The sequence below is a fragment of the Tursiops truncatus genome, chromosome 1 (genome assembly GCF_011762595.2).
Source record: "Tursiops truncatus isolate mTurTru1 chromosome 1, mTurTru1.mat.Y, whole genome shotgun sequence".
NCBI lineage: Eukaryota > Metazoa > Chordata > Mammalia > Artiodactyla > Delphinidae > Tursiops > Tursiops truncatus.
This window is the reverse complement of record NC_047034.1, coordinates 45243569-45265886: the sequence shown is the minus strand read 5'-3', so window position 1 is coordinate 45265886 and position 22318 is coordinate 45243569. Positions and strand designations below refer to the sequence as shown.

At 37.3% G+C, this 22318-nt stretch overlaps 1 protein-coding gene across 6 annotated transcripts in view; it reads left to right on the top strand.

The window, feature by feature from the left end:
- Positions 1 to 22318, top strand: part of RNF2 (ring finger protein 2) — a 106783-nt gene that overhangs the window by 21162 nt on the left and 63303 nt on the right. For all 6 annotated transcript variants that reach the window (XM_073803513.1, XM_073803507.1, XM_073803520.1 and 3 more), the window contains one exon: positions 20503 to 20591. In XM_073803513.1, coding sequence (XP_073659614.1) covers positions 20505 to 20591 — 87 coding nt within the window. In that variant the 5' untranslated portion in view covers positions 20503 to 20504. Of the gene's footprint in view, positions 1 to 20502; positions 20592 to 22318 lie in introns of those variants that run through there.

The following is a 22318-nucleotide window of genomic DNA, read 5'->3' as shown; positions in this document are numbered from 1 at the left end:
TCCGGTTGACTTTCTAACCATACCAAGAGCCCCAGAAATAATGATTCAGTTGCTCTGAAGTGGGACCTTGGTATCAGAATTGTATCAGAGCTCTCCAGGTGATTCCTGTATGCAGCCAAATTTGAGAACTACATCTCTAGATTAAGGTTGTTTTTCCTGTGAATACATTAATTTTCTTCTGGCAGAAGATAAGACTTTATTGGGCAAGTAAGCTGAAGTTCATATTTTTTCCCTTGTCCCACCCTGCCTTTGACTTTCGCTTACAATTTGGGTTCAGCTGGTACGTTAGTTTCCTATTGCTGCTATGACAAACTACCACAACATAGTGGCTTAAAAATGACACAAGTTTGTTATCTTACAGTTCTGACAGCCAGAAGTCCACAGTGGGTCTTGGGGAATTAAAATCAAGGTGTTGACGGGGCTGTGTTCCTTCTGGAGGCTCTAGGGGAGAATTCATATCCTTTTCTTTTTTAGCTTCTAGAGGCTGCCTACACCCTTTTGGCTCATGAATTCTTCCTGCATCGTCAAGCCAGCACTATAGCATCTTCACATTTCTTTCTTTGACTTATACCTCTGCCTCCATCACATTGCCTTCTCTCTTTTAAGGACCCTTGTGATTACACTGGGCCAAATCCAAATAATCCATAAACTCCCCATATCAAGATTGTTGATTTAATCACATTGGCAGAGTCCTTTTTGCCATGTGCGGTAACATGTTCACAAATTCTGGCCATTATTCAGCCTGCCACAGTTGGAGACCTAATTCAGAAGCCGCTAAAAATTTACAAATGGAATATTTTATTGTATTTTAAATTGATATCATATTGCAGCCCAAAGGAAATTAGCCTTTTTATGGTAAATTATGATTAATGTTTATTGCCCCTCAGAAACAATCTGCAGTTTTTCTTCTATTGTTAGAAATGTGGGTTGGATAGGCTAGGCATTCTTGTTTCTATTATAAAATCAATAATAGCTATCCATATATTCTTCACAGAATGGTACAAAATAGGTACATACTTTATTTCAACCCTGGTAGGATTTTATACTTTGATATTTGTAGTATCTCTAAAGAGTAGTTTATAGCAGGGTTGAGGTTCACCAGTAGGTTTCTTCCTATTGCTGATGAGTTGTTTTCGAACCAGCTGCAGATAATCCATAAAGATTGATATATGGTGGGATAATTTTAACTACTTCTGTTCCTACACCTGTGAGTTCAGTTAACAAGCCCAGAATTTCCTTTGACCCTTACTCCACTTTTTCTTTTTACACTGCGCAGTTCCTTTCTCTTATAGTTTTGGCTAATATAAGCTGAAATTTCCCACCAGAACCTTTCTTTCTTCAGATGGGTTTATTCTTCTGGATGACCTTGCATGTACCTTATGTGCAACAAGTCCAGAACTGAATTCACCTTCTCATCCCTTCCTAGAAGATGCATACCATTTCCTGTTTAAAAAACATTTAAAATATTTTTTTATTGCTGTAAAATATATACTATGTAAAATTTACCATTTTTAATCATTATTAAGCATAGTATGAAGTAGCATTAAGTACATTAACACTGTTAATGTAACTATTACTACTATTTATTTCCAGAACTTTTTCATCATCCTACACTGTAACTACTCATTACCAATCCACCCCCGCCCCCAGCCCCTAGTAACCACTATTCTACTTTCTATGAATTTGACCATTCTAGGTACTTCATATAGTGGAATCGCAATCTTCATTCCTTTGTGTTTGGCTTATTTTACTTAGTATAATGTTTTATTTATTTATTTAATAGTTTAATGTATTTCAATAGCAAACTTACAGGAAGAGCACAGAAGACAGACAACATTAAAAACACGTACTTGCATATAGGACAACTCAGAAAAGCATAGTGAATGAATGGAATCTACTATATGATAAAAATGCTACAAACACCATTTAGTTGCAGTCAGTAAGAAATTTACTCGTTTTAAAAGAATCCAAATGCTGGCATTGTCCAGAAAAATTTAACAGGTTTATTTATAATTGTTATAAAGTTGAACTGCTGAGACATTTTGACTTGCATTAATGCTTTATGTCCTCATTTATATTAAAAATTCACACACAAATGAAAATGGAAAAACTGCCAGTACCTGATTTCTGTCCCCTATTTTTCCAGTCATGTACTTAGGTACTTTTTGACCTCATTGGGGGGTGGGGGGGATCTAACATTCAGAACCACCAGTAACAGGAGGATAGTGTTCTTTGATGTGCAAACGTTTTTAATTTTAATAGAGTCCTATCTATCAGTTTTTGCTTCTGTTGCCTATACTTTTTGTGTCATATCCAAAAAATCATTGCCGAATTCAGTGTCATGAAGAATTTCCCTTGTGTTTTCTTCTAAGAGATTTATAGTTTTAGCTCTTACATTTAGATCTTTTATCCATTTTGAGTTAATTTTTTTATGTGGGATAAGGTAGGGGTCTAACTTCATTCTTTTGTGGGTAGATAGCCATTTTTTCCCAGTAACTTTTGTTGACAAGACTGATCTTTCCCCATTGAATGATCTTGGCACCCTTGTCAATGTAATTGACCATAATACATGAGGATTTACTTCTGGGCTTTCTGTTCGATTCCATTGGTTGGTCTGTATGTCTGCCTTTGTGCCAGCACCAAATTATTTTGAATATTGTAGCTTTGTAGCAAGTTTTGAGATTAGGAAGTATGAGTCCTCCAACTTGTTCTTTTTCAAGATTATTTTGGCTATTTGGGGTCCATTGAGATTCTATATGAATTTTAGAGGGAATTTATTTTTTTCTGCAAAAAATATTGTTGAGTTTTTGTTAGGGATTGTACCAAATCTGTAGATTGCTTTGGGTAGTATTGTCATCTTAACAATATTAAGTCTTCTGATCTATGAACAAGGGATGGGATATCTTACCATTTATTTATGTCTTTAATTTCTTTTAGCAGTGTTTTGTAATTTTCAGTGTACAAATCTTTTTTCTCCTTGGTTAAATTTATTCCTAAGTATTATTCTTTCTGATGCTTTTGTAAATGGAATTGTTTTATTGATTTCTTTTTCAGACTGTTCATTGTTAGTATATGGAGGGTCAGCTGATTTTTGTGTTGATTTTTTTTTTCCCCCCTCTGCAACTGTTGAATTCATTGATCAGTTCAGTTTTGAACATTCTTTTGGTGGAATCTTTAGGGTTTTCTACATATAAGATCATGGCATCTGTTAACAGATACTTTTACTTCCTTTCTAATTTGGATGCCTTTATTTCTTTTTCTTGCCTAATTGATCTGGCTAGAACTTCCAAAAATACTTTGAGTAGAAGTGGTGAAAATACCATTTCCTGTTTTATCTCACTTTCTTAGCGTCAACATCTTAAAAAACCCACAAGCTTGTGGCTCTACTCTCCTCTTTTCTTATTTCCTATATCCCATGTATTTTACCTTCTCAGTATTTTTCAGCTCTGTCCCTCCTAAGTCCTTATTATTACCAGCCCCATTCTAGGCATTTCTTATTTGGATACTAGCCTTTAACTAGTATGCCTCCCTCATCTTCCACTGTTGCCAGAGTTGGTCTTTTTGTCCTAAATGCAAATCTGATCTTGTCATTGCACCGTGAATTTCTCGTGACACCTTTGCATGTCATATTGGGCCTCCCTGGTCTCACCCGCAGTTTAATTCTTCAGCCTCACTCTGTGCCACTCCCTTTCTCCCTCTTATCACCAATTTAATGGTGAACTACTTGGAGTTTCACAAACACCATGCTGAGTTGTGCCTTTGCTTTATGTTGGTCCTTCAGGACTGCTTTCCTTTCCTCAGTTGGTTAACTTCCACTTAACTGTCAACTCCTCCTCCTCCAAGGAGGAATGTCTTTCTCCAGGTTTCTTTGTGCTCTTGTAGCATTTATCAGACTGTGTTGAAAATATGTTCAGGGCCCACTAGCCAGTAAACTCATGGAGGGTCTCATTTCCATCATGTGCTGTGGTAGCTCTCAAATGTTTCCTAAACTTTTGAACGCAACTGTTTTTCATTATGGATCGGTCTGTTAGTGTTTCATATGGGTAGGCAGAGGGACAGAAGGGAAACCAGGCTGCTGCTGATATAACTGGTGTTGGCTGTTAATAGCCCTTGATAGGTGCTTTCTGAAGTCTTGGGGAGAGACTGAATTGGGCCATTAAAGTATCTGTGGGGGCTTCCCTGGTGGCGCAGTGGTTGAGAGTCTGCCTGCCGATGCAGGGGACGCGGGTTTGTGCTGCGGAGCGGCTGGGCCCGTGAGCCATAGCCGCTGAGCCTGTGCGTCCGGAGCCTGTGCTCCGCAACGGGAGAGGCCCCAGCAGTGAGAGGCCCGCGTACCGCAAAAAAAAAAAGAAAGAAAGAAAGTATCTGTGGGGGTGGGGAAAGTGAAGGAGTAGTGTTTGAGAAGATGAGATAGTGATGAGAAGTATTATAGGAGGGCACAGATCACACTAAATTATCTAGATCTGCATTTTAAATGCTTTAAAAAAATCTTAAAACATTTATTTTTCCTGTAACTATAACTTAATTTTATATAGAGACCAGAAAACATTGTCTGTTACCAGTAGTAGTCAGAAACTTAATTAAGACTGGATAATGAAGATATGGTAAATCACCTTTGAAAGGTTCCTGCTTTGTGTTCCACAGCGTGGAAAGATATAATCCAATTAGGAAGTGATTATATTACCTTTTAAAATAAAGCTATTGGGTTACCAAAAGTAATTTAGCTTTTTATGCCAGATGTTTAGTACAATGACAACTTTTCCAATAAAGAACACTTTCTTTGTGTTTCTAGAAACTTACAGAAATTAGTGTCTGTCTTACAGCTGTAGCTTTAGATTAAACTGCTGTGAGTGGCTTTTATGAGGTGATGCCTATTGCAGGCAATGTTATGATGGCAGTTGGATTGCTTACTCAGAATTATTGCACCCTGGTTTGCCTAGCCTTGAATAAATTTCTAACACCTGTATCCTGTGAGCAAGCAGTGTTTTAATTAAGGAACAAATCGTTTGCTCATTCACATGTTGTATAATGTAATGCAAGAGGAAAAGAAAAATGCTAAAGGTTGGGAGAGTTAATTTGATGTGACCTTTATTTACTTTATGTTCAGAGATGGCAATAACTATGGAAGAAAAAGATAAATTTCTTGTTACAAAAAAAGAGTTTCTTAGTTTTTGTTTCATAGTAGAGAAATAAATCTCAAACAAATGAAGAAAAATGCTTTATAGGAAAATGGGGTAATCTAAGAAATTTTAAAGTGTATTTTCTGATACATGGTTCACAGTTTAAAAAACAAATTAAGGAAACAAATCATATACAGGATAAAGACAGAAGTATTGACTGTGAGGAGTTAGTTATATAGTTACTTTTACTTTTGGCAGTTGTGGTAGGCTGAAAAATGGACCCTCCAAAGATATCCACATCCGAATCCCGGGAATCTGTGTTGTTACTTTATTTGGGGGTGGGGGTCTTTGCAGATGTCATTAAGTTAAAGATTTTGATATAAAGAGATTACCCTGGATTATCTGGGTGAGCTCTAAATGTTATTACATTTGTTCTTGTAAGTGAGAGGCAGAGAGAGTTTACATGCAGGAGAGGAGGAGGCAATGTGACCACAGAGGCAAAGATTGGCGTGTTGTGGCCACAAGTCAAAGAATGCCAGCAGTTACTCCAATCTGGAAGAGACAAGGAACAGATTCTCCCATAAGATCTCTGGAGGATGCACAGCCCTGCCAGCACCTTGATTTTGGCCCAGTGATATTGATTTAGGATTTTTGGCCTCCAGGACTGAGCGAGAGAATTTTCTGTTGTTCTAAACCACAAAACTTGTGGTAATTTATTTCAGCAGTTGCAGGAAACTAATACATCGATCTTTCTTCAAAGTATGAATGGACATTTCTATAAGTAACTTCATATACCTTAACTCTTTGTTAACTCTTTGTTCTTTTGTGGGGGTATATTTATAGCTCAAGCACGTTAGACTGTAGTTCTATTTCAAATACTCTGAATAGACCAGGTAATTTTTATGATTAAAGCAACTGGTAAACATTTTTAGGCGCAGAACTTTGAGGTTTTAGCTCAAAATAAGTTACATTTAAAGCTCTTTTTTGGGGAAGAGTGTTTTTATTCATTCTGGAATCTCCCTGGTGGCTACTTTGAATAGCTACACTCTGGTGAGAGTACAATTTAGAGTCCTAAAACTTTACAACACAGTGTCAGCCCTTTTGCCTGTGTATCTGCTGTTTGATAAGAATTCTTCTTTCACCTGTACTACAGAAAATGTACACTTGAGGCTTTTATTGAGAATGGAGTTATGAGTTTTTTATGACCCAGCATGTGTCAGGGAGTCTTTAGACTTGACACGTTGGTTTATTAGGAGTCTGACCAAAGTGTAAAGACCGTATAGATTCTCTACACTTTAGCCCCGTATCCTTAATGATCAGACAGCAGTGTACCTGGCCTGTATTAATCTTCTTGATTATATTTGTGTTTGGGGAAAGAGAAGGATAATTCAAGAAACATCCATTTGAATGCCTCTAAATGTTCTTCAAAGCTGTGGTTCAAGATGCCCTTCTTTATGTCACCTAGTGCCCCTTTTATAAAGAATTCATAAGTTTCTAATGGGATTTGAGCCAGAAATGTCTCTATCTAATACTTCTTTTTTTCCCTTAAGCTTCCGGGAACTACTCTTAGTATTCAGTTACATACAGGTGACTAGCAGTAAACAACTGACAAAGATATCTGCCCTTTCTGGCAACTTCTGTTTGTTATAGAAAAGGCCTTAAATAAGTAGTCTTGGGAACAAACAAGCCTGTTGATTGATTTTTTTTTTTTTTTTAATCACATGAGGCACATGATCAAGCATTCTTGAGTTCCTTTCTAAAATAATAAAATTATTATTTTTGAAAGGGGTTTTATGTAAAAATTTTTATTTTTAATAAGTTAGGGGGTAACTAAGTCATTTTTTCCCCTAGTCTTTTACATTTTGGGGGCCTGAGAAATAATAATTCCTATTTATTGAAATAAAGGAAATTATATCTTCAGTTTTATGGGTTATCATTTATAAAACGCCAGACATTTTATATGAACATCTCATTCAGCTTTACCAATGACACTGAAAAGTTTTGTCATTTTGCAGATTAAAAAAGAAAAAAGCATTGAGAGACTGAGATGCTTGTGGATCTATAGCCAGTAACAGCCAGCGTTAGCATGCAAACTCGGGTTGATCCAGTTCCAAAAACACTCTGCTTTCTAGTTGTCTCATTTGTTGTACTATAACAAGGATATCCCTAAAATATGAAGTTCTCTGACTCTATGCTTGAAGAATTTATGGTTTAGTGGATCTGTTTTTCCTTCTAGGGGAGCCAGAGAATGATCTTCGGAGCAAATGCATGGCCCAGTCAAGGAATTTGAGGGTCTTGGAGGTCTCAAAGAGTTTAATGGAATCTGTATTAGTATTGTCCTTAGTTTTTTCATGTGAAACCTGCTATTTGCCACATCTAACGTCTATAGGCTAGACTACGGGTTTTTAATACTCCCCTCAGCCAATTTGAGGATTACAGATGAGAGGTGGGATAAAAATGGCACTTTGGGGATCCTTTACATTACTTTGCTAGGTACTATTAAGAGAATATTTATGTGAGACGATGTTATGATTAGTGTCTAAGTCCCTAGATGAGTCTTCAAAAGACTAATCCATAATGTAATTGAATTAGTATACAAATACAGATTTTCCAATAGTTTAGACATGTAACTTAAGTATGATATGTTTTTAATGGAAAAACTTAAAGTGGAAATTTTAGTTTCTAAGTTGGGGATTAATGACAAAATAATTTGTATATTCATTTAAAAAAATTTGTTACTCTTCCTAAAGCCTGAATTACAGGATATGTTTTACCAATCAAATTCTGTTAGAATGATAAAATTTTGATATCTATATTTGTTCATATTATCCTGAAAGTAGACAAAATTTCTGGGGCCAGGATAGATTTTACAGTAGTAACCACATCAGTTCCCTTTTGCCCCAGTTCTTCACCCCTAGAGTGATGCAGTGAGAACGGGATGTTCGTTTAGTAGGTGATGAATCCCCAAAATTTGATTCTAGGCGCTTGTATACAAGTTGCCCACCTCTCCTTCTGAGAGAGGGAGAGAGACCTTTGCTCCCAAATAAAAACAAATTTTCTTTGGTTACGGAAGGGGAAGATCCTAGATTCTTAATCTTTGGACTATTAAATGAATGCTTCTGGGGGGAAAATTAGACAAGTCTCAGAATTTACAACCCCTGGAATGTCTCTCTAGTCTCACAGCTGTCCCACCCTGAAATATAAACACATATCCTAGAGAGGTGAATCTCTTATCTATAAGTTTTCAAAGCTTGTCCTTTGAAGGACAGATTTGTTTGCTCAGAAAGCCCTCACCATGCAGAAACAGAACTATTTTCTCTGCACATAGAAAATAGACCAACTGATAAATCTTCCTTTTTATCTTTTCTCATGTTAATTTGAATTGACTTTTTTTTTTAGTCATGAAAATATGAAATGTTAAGGTTGCCTAATTTGAGCTCCTTTCTTTATGTAGTCATCACCATTGTTGAGTTGTTCAGCAAATACTTATTAACTATTATACGCTAGGCACATTGCAAGGTACTGGGAATATTGTGGTGAATAAGATAGGTAACTACCCTGCTTTCCAGGAGCTTAGAGGCTATAAAAGTGTAATGGTGAAAAACAAACAAGGGAAGACTTGAGAGAATGACAAAGTTAGAATTTTGTTAGAATGCATGAAGGAGCTAGCTGTGGGAATATAGTGGAAGAAGAGAGCATTCTGTTCCAGGTAGAAGGATGGGCTACTGAAAAGTTTCTAAAATTAGAATGCGTTTGCCAAGATTGATAAAGATGGCAAATGTGGCTAAAACACGGAATTTGGATTTGGATTTCCTTTTTAATTGCTTAAAAGAGGTCGATCACATTATACATTTTGCTCTACAACTTGCTTTTGTTTTTAACTTAATGTATGAGGTATACATATGTTGAATTCCACGTCAGTGTGTATAGCTACATAATATTTTGTACTATGGATATATTCTAATTGGCCATATTCCCATTGATAAACAAATATATATGTACATGATTTTTTGCTATTACAATGCTGTGATGACTCTTCATGTATATATATTTATTGCATACCTGTATGAGAATTTTTGTCAGGTAGATTTCCTAAGAGAACCATTATGAGGTCAAAACTTCGGTGCATTAAAAATTTTGACAGATATAGGCTGCTCTGAGTGGTGATGGTTCAACCAGTACCGTACAGTGAGTCTTATTTTTTGATTTGGCCAAAGAGCAGACAGTTCTTTTGGTGTATTCTTTCATTGGCATCTATTTTTCAGATACTGACTTTTGATTCACAAGTTAATTTTATTAAATTTTTTGAAGGATAAATGAATGGGATTATTTTGTAGTTTACGGTTACCTTCGTGTGTTAAAATACATATTGTACTAAAGTTCTAAAAGCTGATGTGTCTACTATTAGACTTATAAAGAATGTGGATAAAATGACATCAACCAGTAAGTTAATTGTATGTTGATGAAAGGTAATAAAGTGAAAAGTAGGGAATGCATTTCCATAGGGATTTCTGTAACAGTCGTGTATAGCTTGATTCAACCAGTTTCCATTTCAAAGAGTACATTCTTAATGCCAAAAACCGCAGTTATGCCTTAAATACCAAATTGCTCTGTCCCCAAAACCATGCCACTGTACACTTCCAGTGATTTGAGAATTCCTGTTTCTGCACACCCTTTTAACACCCAGTATTATCAGTCATCTTAATTTTTGTCAGTATTGCAGACAAAAAATAGAGCATATGTAGATAACATTGTCTTGATTTGCAATTTAGTGATTTGTAGTGAAGTTAAGCACAGTGTAGTTCTGTTGGCCACTTGTATTCCTCTGTTAATTACCCATTTATCATTTTGCCTATATTGAGTTGTCTTTTAAATTGACCTGGGGGAAGATTTGTTGTGTATTATGGATTTTGGGCTTTGTTTATTATGTATGTTGCAAATATTTTCTCCGTGTCAATTGTTTATTTTTAAATGTGCTTATATCTTTTGTTGTTTTTTGTATATAAGTTTAAAACTTTTATGAGGTGAAATGTGAACTATTTTTAAAGCCTTCTGGGTATTGCATCTTGCTTAGGCTGCCTTCCTAATCCCAATCATATGAAGACATTCTACCATCTTCTAGCTCTTTCATATAGTTTTTAAAAAATGTTTAATCCTTCTAGAATTTTTTAATTTATCTGTGTAGGTACATCTGATTTAATTCAAAAAACTTAAAACTTTTTGTTATCCCTCTGATTTAAAGTATCCTAAATTACATAAATTCACATGCTTTTGAACCCTCTGTTTTGTGCATTATTTCATTCATCTTTGTGCATTAATTCATTCATCTTTTCTTCGGACCATAGTGTTGCTTTTTATTAGGCTTTATTGTTAGATGTAAGGTAAGCCTCACTGATTATTTTTCTCTTTTAAAATATCCTGGGTGTTCTTGTGCATCTTCTAAGTGAACCTTAGAATCACTTTATCTGTTGATATTTTGATTGGGATTGCCTTACATTGGATTTATATGTTTATCCAATTTAGGTCTTCTTTAATGGCCTTGAGTTAAGTTGTAGAGTTTTGTCTGGTCAATATTTTTTGAAATTTACTCCTAAATATTTCATAGTTTTTGTTGCCATTGTGAATGGTTGTGAATGGGAGCTATTAAAAAGTACATTTCTAAGTGGTTATTCCTGGTTTATAGGAAACCTGTGGCTTTTTGGCCTGGTTTTCTCTCCTCAAGCCAAACATGTTACTGCCTTTTTTTTTTTTTTTTTTTTAGGTCTAGTAGTTTTTCATTTGATGCTACTGGATGTTCCAGGTAGCGATATTATCTGCAGCTGATAATTTTGTCATTTCTTCTTCCACTGTGTGTGTGTGTGTATCTCTCTCTCTTTTTTTTTTTTTTGTGGTGGCATAATTTAGGACTTCCAGCAGAATGTTGTAGGGCAGTCGTGTTTTGCTCCTGACTTTTTAATAGGAATCTTCAAAAGTTTTAACTTCGGGGCTTCTGGTGTATTTTCATCAAGTTAAGGATATTTCCATTTATTTCTAACTTTCTAAGACTTTTAATTAGGAATAGTTGAATTTCTTAAGTGTGTAAAGATGAATATAGCATTCCCTAATAATCTAATTTAAAAATATGTTTTATATCTATGTATGTGCATTTTCTAACGTTTTTTCCCCTTTTGATTATGTCAGAAATTTAGCTATTGGATTAGCTGTATCAGGTTACTAAATTTTGCTTTCACGAACAAGTCCTTTTTTTTTTTTTTTTTTTTTTTTTTTTGCGGTACGTGGGCCTCTCACTGTTGTGGCCTCTCCCGTTGCGGAGCACAGGCTCCGGACGTGCAGGCTGAGCGGCCATGGCTCACGGCCCCAGCCGCTCTGCGGCATGTGGGATCTTCCCGGACCGGGGCACGAACCTGTGTCCCCTTCATCGGCAGGCGGACTCTCAACCACTGCGCCACCAGGGAAGCCCTCCATTTTTTTTTTTTTTTAAAGCAGTTGTTTCTGTTTGATTTATGCTTTTATAATGATCATTTTTCCCTTTTACTTAATTAGGTTCATATTCTAATTTCTAATGCTTGGTTCGTATTTTTTTCCACTCTCCATGGTTTTATTACTTAAAAATTGAAGGTTATAAGTATTTCTGAAGGACATTTTTCTCATTACACATCCCATACATTTTGATAAGGTTGTATTTTCACTTTATTAATTTATAAAGAACATATAGTGTCAATTTTGCTTTCCTTTTTAACCCATTCCAGTGTGGCTTTTGCCCCTCAGCTTAACCCCATTTGATTCTTGGGAAGATCACCATCATGGCCCCTTCTTTAGTTCTGTAAAACCTCTTCTTGTGTGTTTTCCCATTTACTTACCTGTCACACTGACCTTTCTGCCTTTCCGACATGTCTGTTCCTTTGAAGTCCTTCCTTGATCCTCTGTTTTTAATAGCTCCTTTTCTCTTCTTCATTATCTAAACCAATGCCCTTTTTTGTATCTCTTATTTAGAACTTAAGAATTTTTACTTTATTGTGTACATACTTGTGTTTACTGCTATCATTCTTAGCACCTTGTACAGTGCATGGGGTGCAATGGATAATCAGTATTTGAATGAGTGAGTAAATGATATGTAATCTTATGGAAGGATTGGGGTAGGGAGAGGGACCTACCCAGATACATAGGCCTTTTGTCAGGGCAGATCAATTTTGGTAAAAATACTTCAGGAAAATTGATAATCTGGAAATTAAATTCCTTTCAAAGTATCCAAGACTTATAGCCTTTTGTGTAGCTCAGGAGTACACATGCATACCCCGCTTTGAAGATTCCTAGTTAAATCATAAAAGATCAGCATTAGGAAATTCTTTCCATTTATGTATTATTTAAGGTTCATTTTTTTTTCCTTTCTAAATGTCTTCCCTCATTTATTTAACTTTTATTGAAAAGCAGGCTCATTTCTAGGTGTAGGAGAAAATATTAAGATGTGTCAAATTATTTAAGTCAGTGGGATAGACATGTAAGCAGCTCTAATGCATACAGGTAAGTTCCAAGTACAGAAAATACTTTGTACTTTGCATCCCTTTTTTTCTCCTCAAGTAAGTATAACCTTTTCCTCTGGCTTCTTCAGGATCTTTTCATTGTCTTTGAATATCTGTAATTTGAAAATGATATGCTGAGGTGTTGTTTTTTTGACATTTATTCTGCAGGGTATTCTTGGAGCTTCCCGGATTTGTGGTTTGATTATCTGACATTAATTTGGGGAAATTAATTCTCAGTCATTATTGTTTCAAATATTTCTTCTGTTCCTTTCTCTCTTCTCTTCCTAGTATCCCCATTACATGTATGTTACATCTTTTGTAGATATTCCACAGTCCTTGGATATTTTGTTCTGTTTTTGTCAGTCTTTGTTCTTTTTGCTTTTCAGTTTTTGAGGGTTCTACTGGTACATCCTCTGACTCAGTGATACTTTCTTTAGCGGTAGGCAGGCTACTAATAAGACCATCAAAGGCATTCTTTATGGCTGTTACAGAGTTTTTGAGCTCTCATTTCTTTTTAGTTCTTTCTTAGGATTTCCATCTCTGCATACATTGGCCATCTGTTCTTCTGTGGTCTTTATCCTTTAGAGCCCTTAGCATATTATTCATAGTTATTTTAAATTTCTGGTCTGATAATTCCAGTGTCCCTGCCATATCTGGTTCTGATGCTTGCTTTGTCTCTCAAATTGTGTTTTTGTCTTTTGGTATGCCTAGTAATTTTTTCTAGAGCCGGACATGATGTACTGGGTAAAAGGAACTGCTGCAAAAAGGCCTTTAGTAATGTGGTGGTGAGGTGTAGGGGGAGGGCAAGGGTTCTGTAGTCCTGTAATTGGTCTCAGAGCCTATGTCTCTGGGCTGTGAACTTCACTAGTGGTTCTTAGTTTTTTTCTAACCCCTTTTAGGTGGGACAGGAAGACTAGAATGGACTGGAGTTGGGTATTTCCCTTCTCCAGGTCACTTAGGTTCTGGTAATATCCCAGCAGGTTAGGTTCTGGTTAACTAATTTTCCCTGAGGGCAGGACTTGTTACGAAGAACTAGAATGCTCTGGCATATTTAGAAATGGTTCCTTTTCCCCTTCCGAATCTGCTGGAAGCATGAGGGGAGTTTTCTCTGATAATTAGTGTGGGAATCTGGTTGGGCTGCTGGAGGTAAATTTCACAGTATTGTGGGGGCCTCCCTGTGACTGGGTCCTCCTGGAGTTTTTAACTCTCAGACTTGTCCACACTGAGCTTCCTCCAACCATTTTTCAGTTATAGTTCAAGAGTTTCCTGTCTGACACTGCTTCCTACTGCGGTTTCAGTGCCTCAGTCTGCTCAGATATGTTGAGATTCCCTGTATTCTGTCTCTTCAATTTTGGGGCAGTGATTTGCCTTGTGTCCTCCTCTTGCTTATGGATCCCAGAAGAGTAGTTGATTTTTCAGTCTGTTCAGCTTTTTTACTTGTTAGGACTGAATGGTAACTTACATGCAGAACTGGAAATAAAAGTCTAACCTTTTTCTTGTTTAAAAAAAGGTACGCTTACTAAATCTTTTTGTGTAGAATGCATAGGAGTTTTCGTCTCTTTTGCCTGCTCTGCTCTTTGCTTTATGGTAGTCACTTCTTGAGGGTGTTGTATTGAAAAAGCTTTTGAAACCACATTGAGCCTTCACAAAAGGACTTTGTGATCTACCATATGCGAAGATGTGGAAAGTCAGCATGAGTGCCAGGTATTTGTGGTCCTTAAAAGAGCATTCTGAATATCCTATTGCTGTTTCCCCTTTGGTTATTGAAGCCGTGAGCTTTCAAAATTTAGCTGTGACTAGATCTTTCCTCAAGATCTATTTTCTGTTTCTGTCAGTGCTACTAAAGTTATCTTGTCCAAACTATAATGCTAACATTCTCTCCACAAATTTGAGTGCCTACTTCGTGCAAGAAACATTTCTGTTTTGTTGGGGGTATCTTTTATTCAGAAGTATAATTTAGGTGGGTATTGGGCCACAGGTAGACCTAGATCTTCCGTTGTGCTGCAGGGATCTTCAGGCAGTAGTCAACTGGAAAGCACATTCCTGTTGCTGGAAAGAATCCCTAAGATTACTTTGTCTGACACCTAATTTCCCTTCTTTGCTGGCTTCAACTCTACTCTCCATCCTTTCAGATTATAATTATTACCTAGGCCATCCATTCTTATTCAACTTTCCTTTTTCGTTGCTCTGTCTGTATGCATAGATGACTCCCAAATACCAGTCATCAAAATCACAATTTATTCCCATCCGAAAAACAGAAGCTAAATGTCTTTTACATTCTTGGCTTGGGCAAGAGTGAGCTGCAGACAGAAATGCAGCTTCTCACTAAACCAAAGAAGAGGAAAGGTTATATATGATTTGGGGGAAGGGTAGAATTTAGGTTAAATTTAAATGAAAAAATATATTGACCTAAAGCAAAGAGGAACTAATTCTAGAGAGCTTATCTGTTCAGTAACTGCCAAAAGTAGAAACTTGAGCTTCCTAAATACATGTAGATAATGTGTTTTAGGCCAGAGTAGAATTTACAGCTTCCTCTGTATATGTGGATTGTGTCTTGAGGCAAAAGACGGAATTTTTCATTCTCAGATCACCTTTTGACCCTCCTTGGCCAGGTCACAGTAGAGGTCACTATTGTTCAGATTTACACTGCTGACATATTCTTAAAAATTGAGATAGCAGTTTTGGTGATCAGCAAGACTCTATCCTTTTTTTTTGGTCTAGGATTACCTGCTGTATTATCTGATAAGATGGCATCCATGCAGTAGCATTTAAGACTCTAACTACCAGGGAACATATGATTGATTGTAATACAGATTCAAACAGAAAGACTGGAAAATTTTTAAAACTCGTGTAGATCCTAGTTTTCCGAATGATGATACCAGGAAGTTCTGGAACTACAACTAACTTGTGAATTACTTCCTGAATCTTAGTTGCCACAGGAATACAAATATCCAAATCGGATATAATTTGGCTGTGTTCAGGAGAACTGGCATCTCTAGAAAGAAGACTTTAAAAATATATATATTTAGGAGAATATTTCATTTTACAGTTCCTATTAATTTGCTGGGGAAGCTTTCTAGAGACAGATGAAAGGAGTGTTCTGTTTATAGTTGACCCCAGGGTAACAGTGTTGAGACATGGGTTAGGATTTAGAATTCTTAGAAATTCCTCCTATCTTAGTAGTTTTAGTTCTCCGATAAATTCATTATGCTATTGTAGGATTTATGGTGGAAATAGTGGTACATGTATCTACAGGGGAGCTGTATTTAAAGGTAGTTCACTTTGAATTCAGTGAATTCTAGAGTCAACTTCAGAGCAGCATCATCGGTAGATTTGGGGCCATTGTTCTTTACACACACACACACACGTGCGTGCACGCACACACACACACCACGCTTTATTTGCTAATATGGAGCAGTGCCTCTTCCAGATATTTTTCTGATTGCTGTATCTGCCAGTGTCTTTATGAATAGGTCGTTAAAACTTAGAGGCTGAAGGATCTTTGATTTTTTTTTTTTTTTTATCTGAAGGATCATATGTTTGTTTTAGTTTGTAGTTTGTCAGTTTTCTAAAGGTCTTCTAACATTTTCTTTCAGCTCTGTGTTGGAAATCATCCAAATTTGCAATTTTCTGTTCCACTTTTTTTTTAAATCCTGTATTTTAGATTTTAGCCTATTAAGAAAAAGAGGGGGCAGGTTCTTTTTACATTGCCTCTTGGGTCTATCCCACAATACAGGTTGAACGCCTTGAAGCCAGTTTCTTATGTCTCCTATTTATCGGTCCATTCCTTGTTTGCAGCCTAGAATTTTAGTCTAAGTTTTAAAGGAAGGGCACCAGAAAAGGCTTTATTTATCACCCTGGTTTTCTTGCTTTCTCTAGTCCCTGTTGAACGTTTTGCAAGGTTTTTTTATTTTTCTTTTTTCCAGCCACTTTTCAACTATTTTTATCCATCTGAGGGGCTACAAGTAAATGGAATCATTAATATAAGCCTGGGATTCCTGGACAGTTTCTTAATAGAATGAAATTCAGTAGCAGCCATTAGTCTGTCTGCCTTTTGGTTTTGGAAAGTCTTTTATTGTGACTGTTAGCCCTAAACTGTACCTTAACTTAGTTTCCATTGGTTTACCTACCATTGTAGCAGTCTTAAGTGGGTATGGGTCATTGGTTGTTTTCTTGGGGGAAGACCTTGAGGAAAGGATATTTCACTTAGGATTCTAGGGGTGGCAGTAGAGGGGAACAGAGGGAATATAGGTAAAGGTGGTGATGCTAAAACATGATAATGTTGGATGCATAAGGAGGGCAGTTTGAATGCTTATTTTCTTTGGTCTTTGCTAGAGAACTTTAAAGGGATGATGCTACTTTGAAGTTTGGGTTTAATTTTGAGGCCTCAGCATACCAGTCAAAAAGACTGCCCATTGTGTATTTGGTACTTTTTTCCCTTTCTTTTCTAGAGCTTCTTTTAGTTGTATTATCTTTGACATGTCCAAAATTACCAATAATAGCTAAGGTAATTATAAACATCCTTGGAGAAATTGTGCCATCTAGCCTGGTAAGCAGAATAACTAGGATTATAATAAGAGTGTATATAGGGGCAGGAGTTCTGTCAGGAGAAGTTTGTATCGTAGATGTAGAGAAACCCACATCAATACACAAACTACATACAATAAGGTCAAGTGATGCTTATAAAATGGTGGCTAGGGGGGCTTCCCTGGTGGAGCAGTGGTTAAGAATCCGCCTGTCAATGCAGGGGACATGGATTCGAGCCCTCGTCTGGGAAGATCCCACATGCTGTGGAGCAATGAAGCCTGTGTGCCACAGCTACTGGGCCTGCACTCTAGAGCCCGTGAGCCACAACTGCTGAATCCACGTGCCACAACTACTGAAGCCCGCATGCCTAGAGCCCGTGCTCCGCGACAAGAGAAGCCACCGCAGTGAGAAGCCTGTGCACTGCAATGAAGAGTAGCCCCTACTTGTCACAACTAGAGAAAGCCCGCACACAGTAACGAAGACCCAATGCAGCCATAAATGAATGAATGAATGAATGAATGAATGGTGGCTAGCGACCATGATTTAGCCCCTAGAGTACAGAAATGTTAACCTTTAACCCCAGAGTACAGAAATGAAGGAGAAAGTCCTCCTACATTAAACAAAGTGACGTCTCTTTTAGTTAATCTCTTCATGAAGGCTTTTTAGAGAGGCTTATGGCAAAGTTTTTTGCTCCAGAGAGCAGATACTGGTCTGTTGGGTCTCTTGTATCCATCAGTTTGACTAGATAGGAATTAGTAGAGTCTGTGCCAGCATTTGATCCTCTGAAGATTGAATGATAGAGAAAAGACAGTATTTCATGAAGGAGAAGTTTTCTGTCACAAAATTCTTTCAATTTGTGATTCCCGCACTCAGGGAGATACTCAAAGAACCACAGGCTACTAATCATAGGGTAACAAACTCAGCTAGATTAGTGACCAGAGCTCTGTGAAAAATTGCTCAGATTTCAGGCTACTGTTGGGACACTGATCAGGAATCATGATGGAGCTGAAAGATAATTGTATTTCAAGCACAGAAGATTCAAGGAATGTTTGCTTGTTTGGGAGTCCACTGGTTCTGATAAGCAAAATGAGTGAGTCTTCAAGGTAGACTCAGTGGACAGCCTCAAAATTATAAACAAAAGCCATGACTCACTCAAATTTGAAAAATTTGAACATATTTCAAATTTTTGCTTGCACAAGGGAGAAACTTCATGTGGAAATGTAGCTGTTTTGAAGAGACAATGTATATTGAATTTTAGAGGGGGCTAGAATTTAGGTTAAATTTCAGTGAAGTGCTTTTACTTATAAAAGCAAAGTAAGTTAATTGCTCATTGGGTGGGTTCTTGAAAGCAGGGGTTTTTTTTAAATTAATTATTTTTGGCTGCGTTGGGTCTCTGTTGCGGTGCACGGGCTTCTCATTGCGGTGGCTTCTCTTGTTGTGGAACACGGGCTCTACGCGCGTGGGCTTCAGTGGTTGTGGCGCATGGGCTCAGCAGTTGTGGCTCCCGGGCTCTAGAGCGCAGGCTCAGTAGTTGTGGCGCACGGGCTTAGTTGCTCGGCAGCATGTATGATCTTCCCGGACCAGGGCCCGAACCCGTGTCCCCTGCATTGGCAGGCAGATTCTTAACCACTGTGCCACCAGGGAAGTCTAAGAGCAGGTATTTTTAAATGATAGCTGCTAAAAGTGGGAAATTCAGCATCCTGGATACAAATAGATCATGTCCTTCATTGTTTATGTGCCAGTGTAGAATATATGCCATACTGTGATTGTGCAAGTTGTGTCTTTAGGCAAGTGTGATATTTTTCTTTCTCACTATCTACTGGACGACTCTACCTCCCTCAGTGCTCCATTAAATAACTGGAACTCAGTGTGTGTAGCAGCTCCACTTCTCTTCTAACCCACACCTTCCTTCTGTGTTCTATCTCAGTAAAGGATGGTTGCTTTCGTAAAATCTTATTTGACCCTTCCCTCTTAGACCAGTGTTGTATGTATCACGTAGTGATCTGTCTGATTCTCTCTGTCTGTGCTTTGCTGCTTTGGTTTAGATAGTTAATATCACTGAGGTTTTTTAACAGCCTCCTCATTGTTCTTTTTACTGCTAGTTGCTTTCTATTCTGTCTTCTACATACTGCTTGAATTTCTTTGAAACTATTTGATCATGTCATCTCTTGTTTAAAACTTCGAGTGGCTTCCAGACTCATACCTACATACATGTTGCTCGACTTTGCCTGGAACCCTGTTTCTTTTGTACTCCCATCCCAGTGTAGTATTTTTTTTAAGGCTGTTTAATCTCCATTTAAGCCTTCCCTGACTCCTTAAATTTCCTGATCCTTCTCTGTAATTCCATATCATTTTTTCCATATGGTTGCTTAGACTCGATCTTGTCAGTTTGTAGTTTAGCTGTTTACACACATTTCTTTGTTTATGGGCTTTGAATTCTGAGGCAAGGACCTAGAGCAATTCTGCTTGGCCAATAATAGATGTTTACTGAATACTTGAATGATTGGAGCCTCTTCCTTTGCCCTAGAGGAGTTAGTTGTCTAAGACCATCTTCCTCACATGTATACTAGATCTCATCCCCCTATTCAAAGACAGGCAGAGAAGTTGGCTGTACGTTGTTCATTCATAACAAGAGGAAAGTCAGAGTGGTGAGGAGACCTTGAAATTGTGTCACATGGTGAGCAGTAGGAGGAACTAGGACATTTAGCCAGAAGTAAAGAAAAATCAGGTGGAATATGATAACAGTGTCCAAATATTTGAAAGACTGTTGTGTAGAAAAATTATTCGGCTTAGTCAGTTTGCCTCCAGAGGACAGCTGTAAGGTGAATAGGAAGCAGTTTTGGGCTCATCATTAGGAGGAGATAAGCTGACTTATTAGAAAGGGGATTTTTCATGAGTGGAGCTGTGAAAGTAGAGGCAGAATGACCTGTGGCTTAAAGTGCTTTAAAGTAGATTTTGTATCTTTGGCAAAAGTTGGACTAGATGGCCATGCTGAAGAGTCTGAGATTTTCCTGACAGTTCTAAGTTCCATGACTGCCAGTTTCAGAAAGATACTTCTTATTTTGGGTGAAGAGAGTTTCCTATACATCAGTAATAATTAAGCATTCTCTGTGTGCGAGCTGTTAGGCATTCAGAGATCAGTGATAACTTCTTGCTCTCAAGTAGCTTGTATTTATAAATGGAAAGATTCTTGAGCTTTTCTTCTTTGTTCTTGAGGAGCCAGTGTGTAATTTCTGTTGGTTTTACTCTCAGGATTTACAATGTCTAAAAATTAGTTTTGAGATTTACTTCCCTTTCAGATACTAAAATTGGTTTTCTCTCTTCTTTATTCCTAGCAATGTCTCAGGCTGTGCAGACAAACGGAACTCAACCATTAAGCAAAACATGGGAACTCAGTTTATATGAATTACAACGAACACCTCAGGTAATATAGATTAAGATAACTTAGGGGAAATAGGCATATAAACTGGGATATAGTTTTAGAAAGTGAAAACTTGAAAGAACATAACAGTAATAATAAATTTATATACAGTTCTAATTTATGTATGTTTGGTTGACACTTCATTTCATGAACAAATAATTTGAGTGCATATTCTGTACCAGGTCCTAAGCTAGGCAGTAGGTAAAGTGGTGAATAAAACAGATGTGGCACCAGCCCAGGGAGTTTATGGACATCAAACAAGTAAATTACACATATGAGAAGTTATGTAAAGGGAAGGTTCTTAATGCTGTAATAAATAATTGCGGGAGAACCAGGGAAGACTATTTTGAGAAGGTGAAGATGGGGAAGGCTGGGAGAGGAACAGGTTTGAAGGAGATAAACATGCTTAAAACTGAAGTCATTTTCAGTTTGAAATGCCTGTAAGACAAGTAGAGATGCTACCTAGGGGTCTGGACTAAATATAAAGTTTTAGGACTTGTCAGTACATTTTAAGCATGAGAATGCCAGATCACCTAGAGAGAGATGAGCAGAAGGCCCAGAACTTCATCCAGAGGAGCTTCAAGATTTAGAAATTAAGTAATGGAAAAGGAGCCAGCAAAGGAGACTGAGAAGGAACGGCCAAAGAAAAGTAAGGAAAAATGGAAGATGAAGTGAGGGGATCAAAACATAGGACAAAGTGTTTCAAGGAGGATGCAGTTACTGTGTTCAGTACTACTGAGAGGATGAATAAGGTGAAGATTACAAAAGTGAGCACTAGAGTTGGCTGTATATACTTGGTGACCTTGACCAGAGTAGATTCACTTGAGTAGGTTTTGCTGTGTTAAAGGGGAGGGGGAGGTGAAAATGAATAGGTAATGTTTCAGAGAAGTTTGGCTGTGCAGAGAAACAGAGAAATGGAGTGAAAACTTGAGGGCAACATAGAATCAGGAAGTTATTTAAATTTTGTTTTGTTAATAAGATGAGGGATGGAACCACTCTCACCCCACCCTCCTCTACACACAGCTAGCTCTAAGCTCATCATTCACATTTCACTATGCAGCAACCCTATATTAATCTAGGCTGATTTAGTGAAGAGGGAGAGATTGCTGAAGTCTGAGATCAAATAGAAATCCAAAGAGGGATATACTTGAGAAGGTAGGAAGGAATGGACATGTGATAGGAAGAGGTATACTTTCTCTTTGTAAGAAGAAAGAGGAAGATGCTTTATAAAGATTTGGTAGAGAGAAAACGAGAGAGTTCTTTAAATGAAATTTGAGGTAAGGTAATTAATCTATTGAACATTTAGGTGGTAGGTCTGCAGATAGAAGAAAAGTTGTAAAATAGTGCAGTGAAAAGAAAAATGAGTTTTTAGTGATATCAGTCTGGTTGTGTGATTCCTCCCTTTTTTTCCCCTGCAGTGCTATGCAGATGCACAGGTATAGGCATGGAAAATATGGATGGATGGTTTATCCAGGGTTCAGATTTTGCTAGGCAAATTCTAAAGAGGAAGAGGGGACCAGACTTGATTACTAGCTAAGTCATCATCATACTCTCTGTGTGATTTATAAAATCGAGGTTATAATTCCTAAATCAAAAGTTTGTGTGTATATTAAAATAAGTAAAATACAGAAAGTGCTTTATATAGAGAGGTTGAAACATAATGGATACTTGATAATGGACAATATCTATAGTTTCGATGGCTTTCCTTGTGGGGTCATCAATCTTTGACC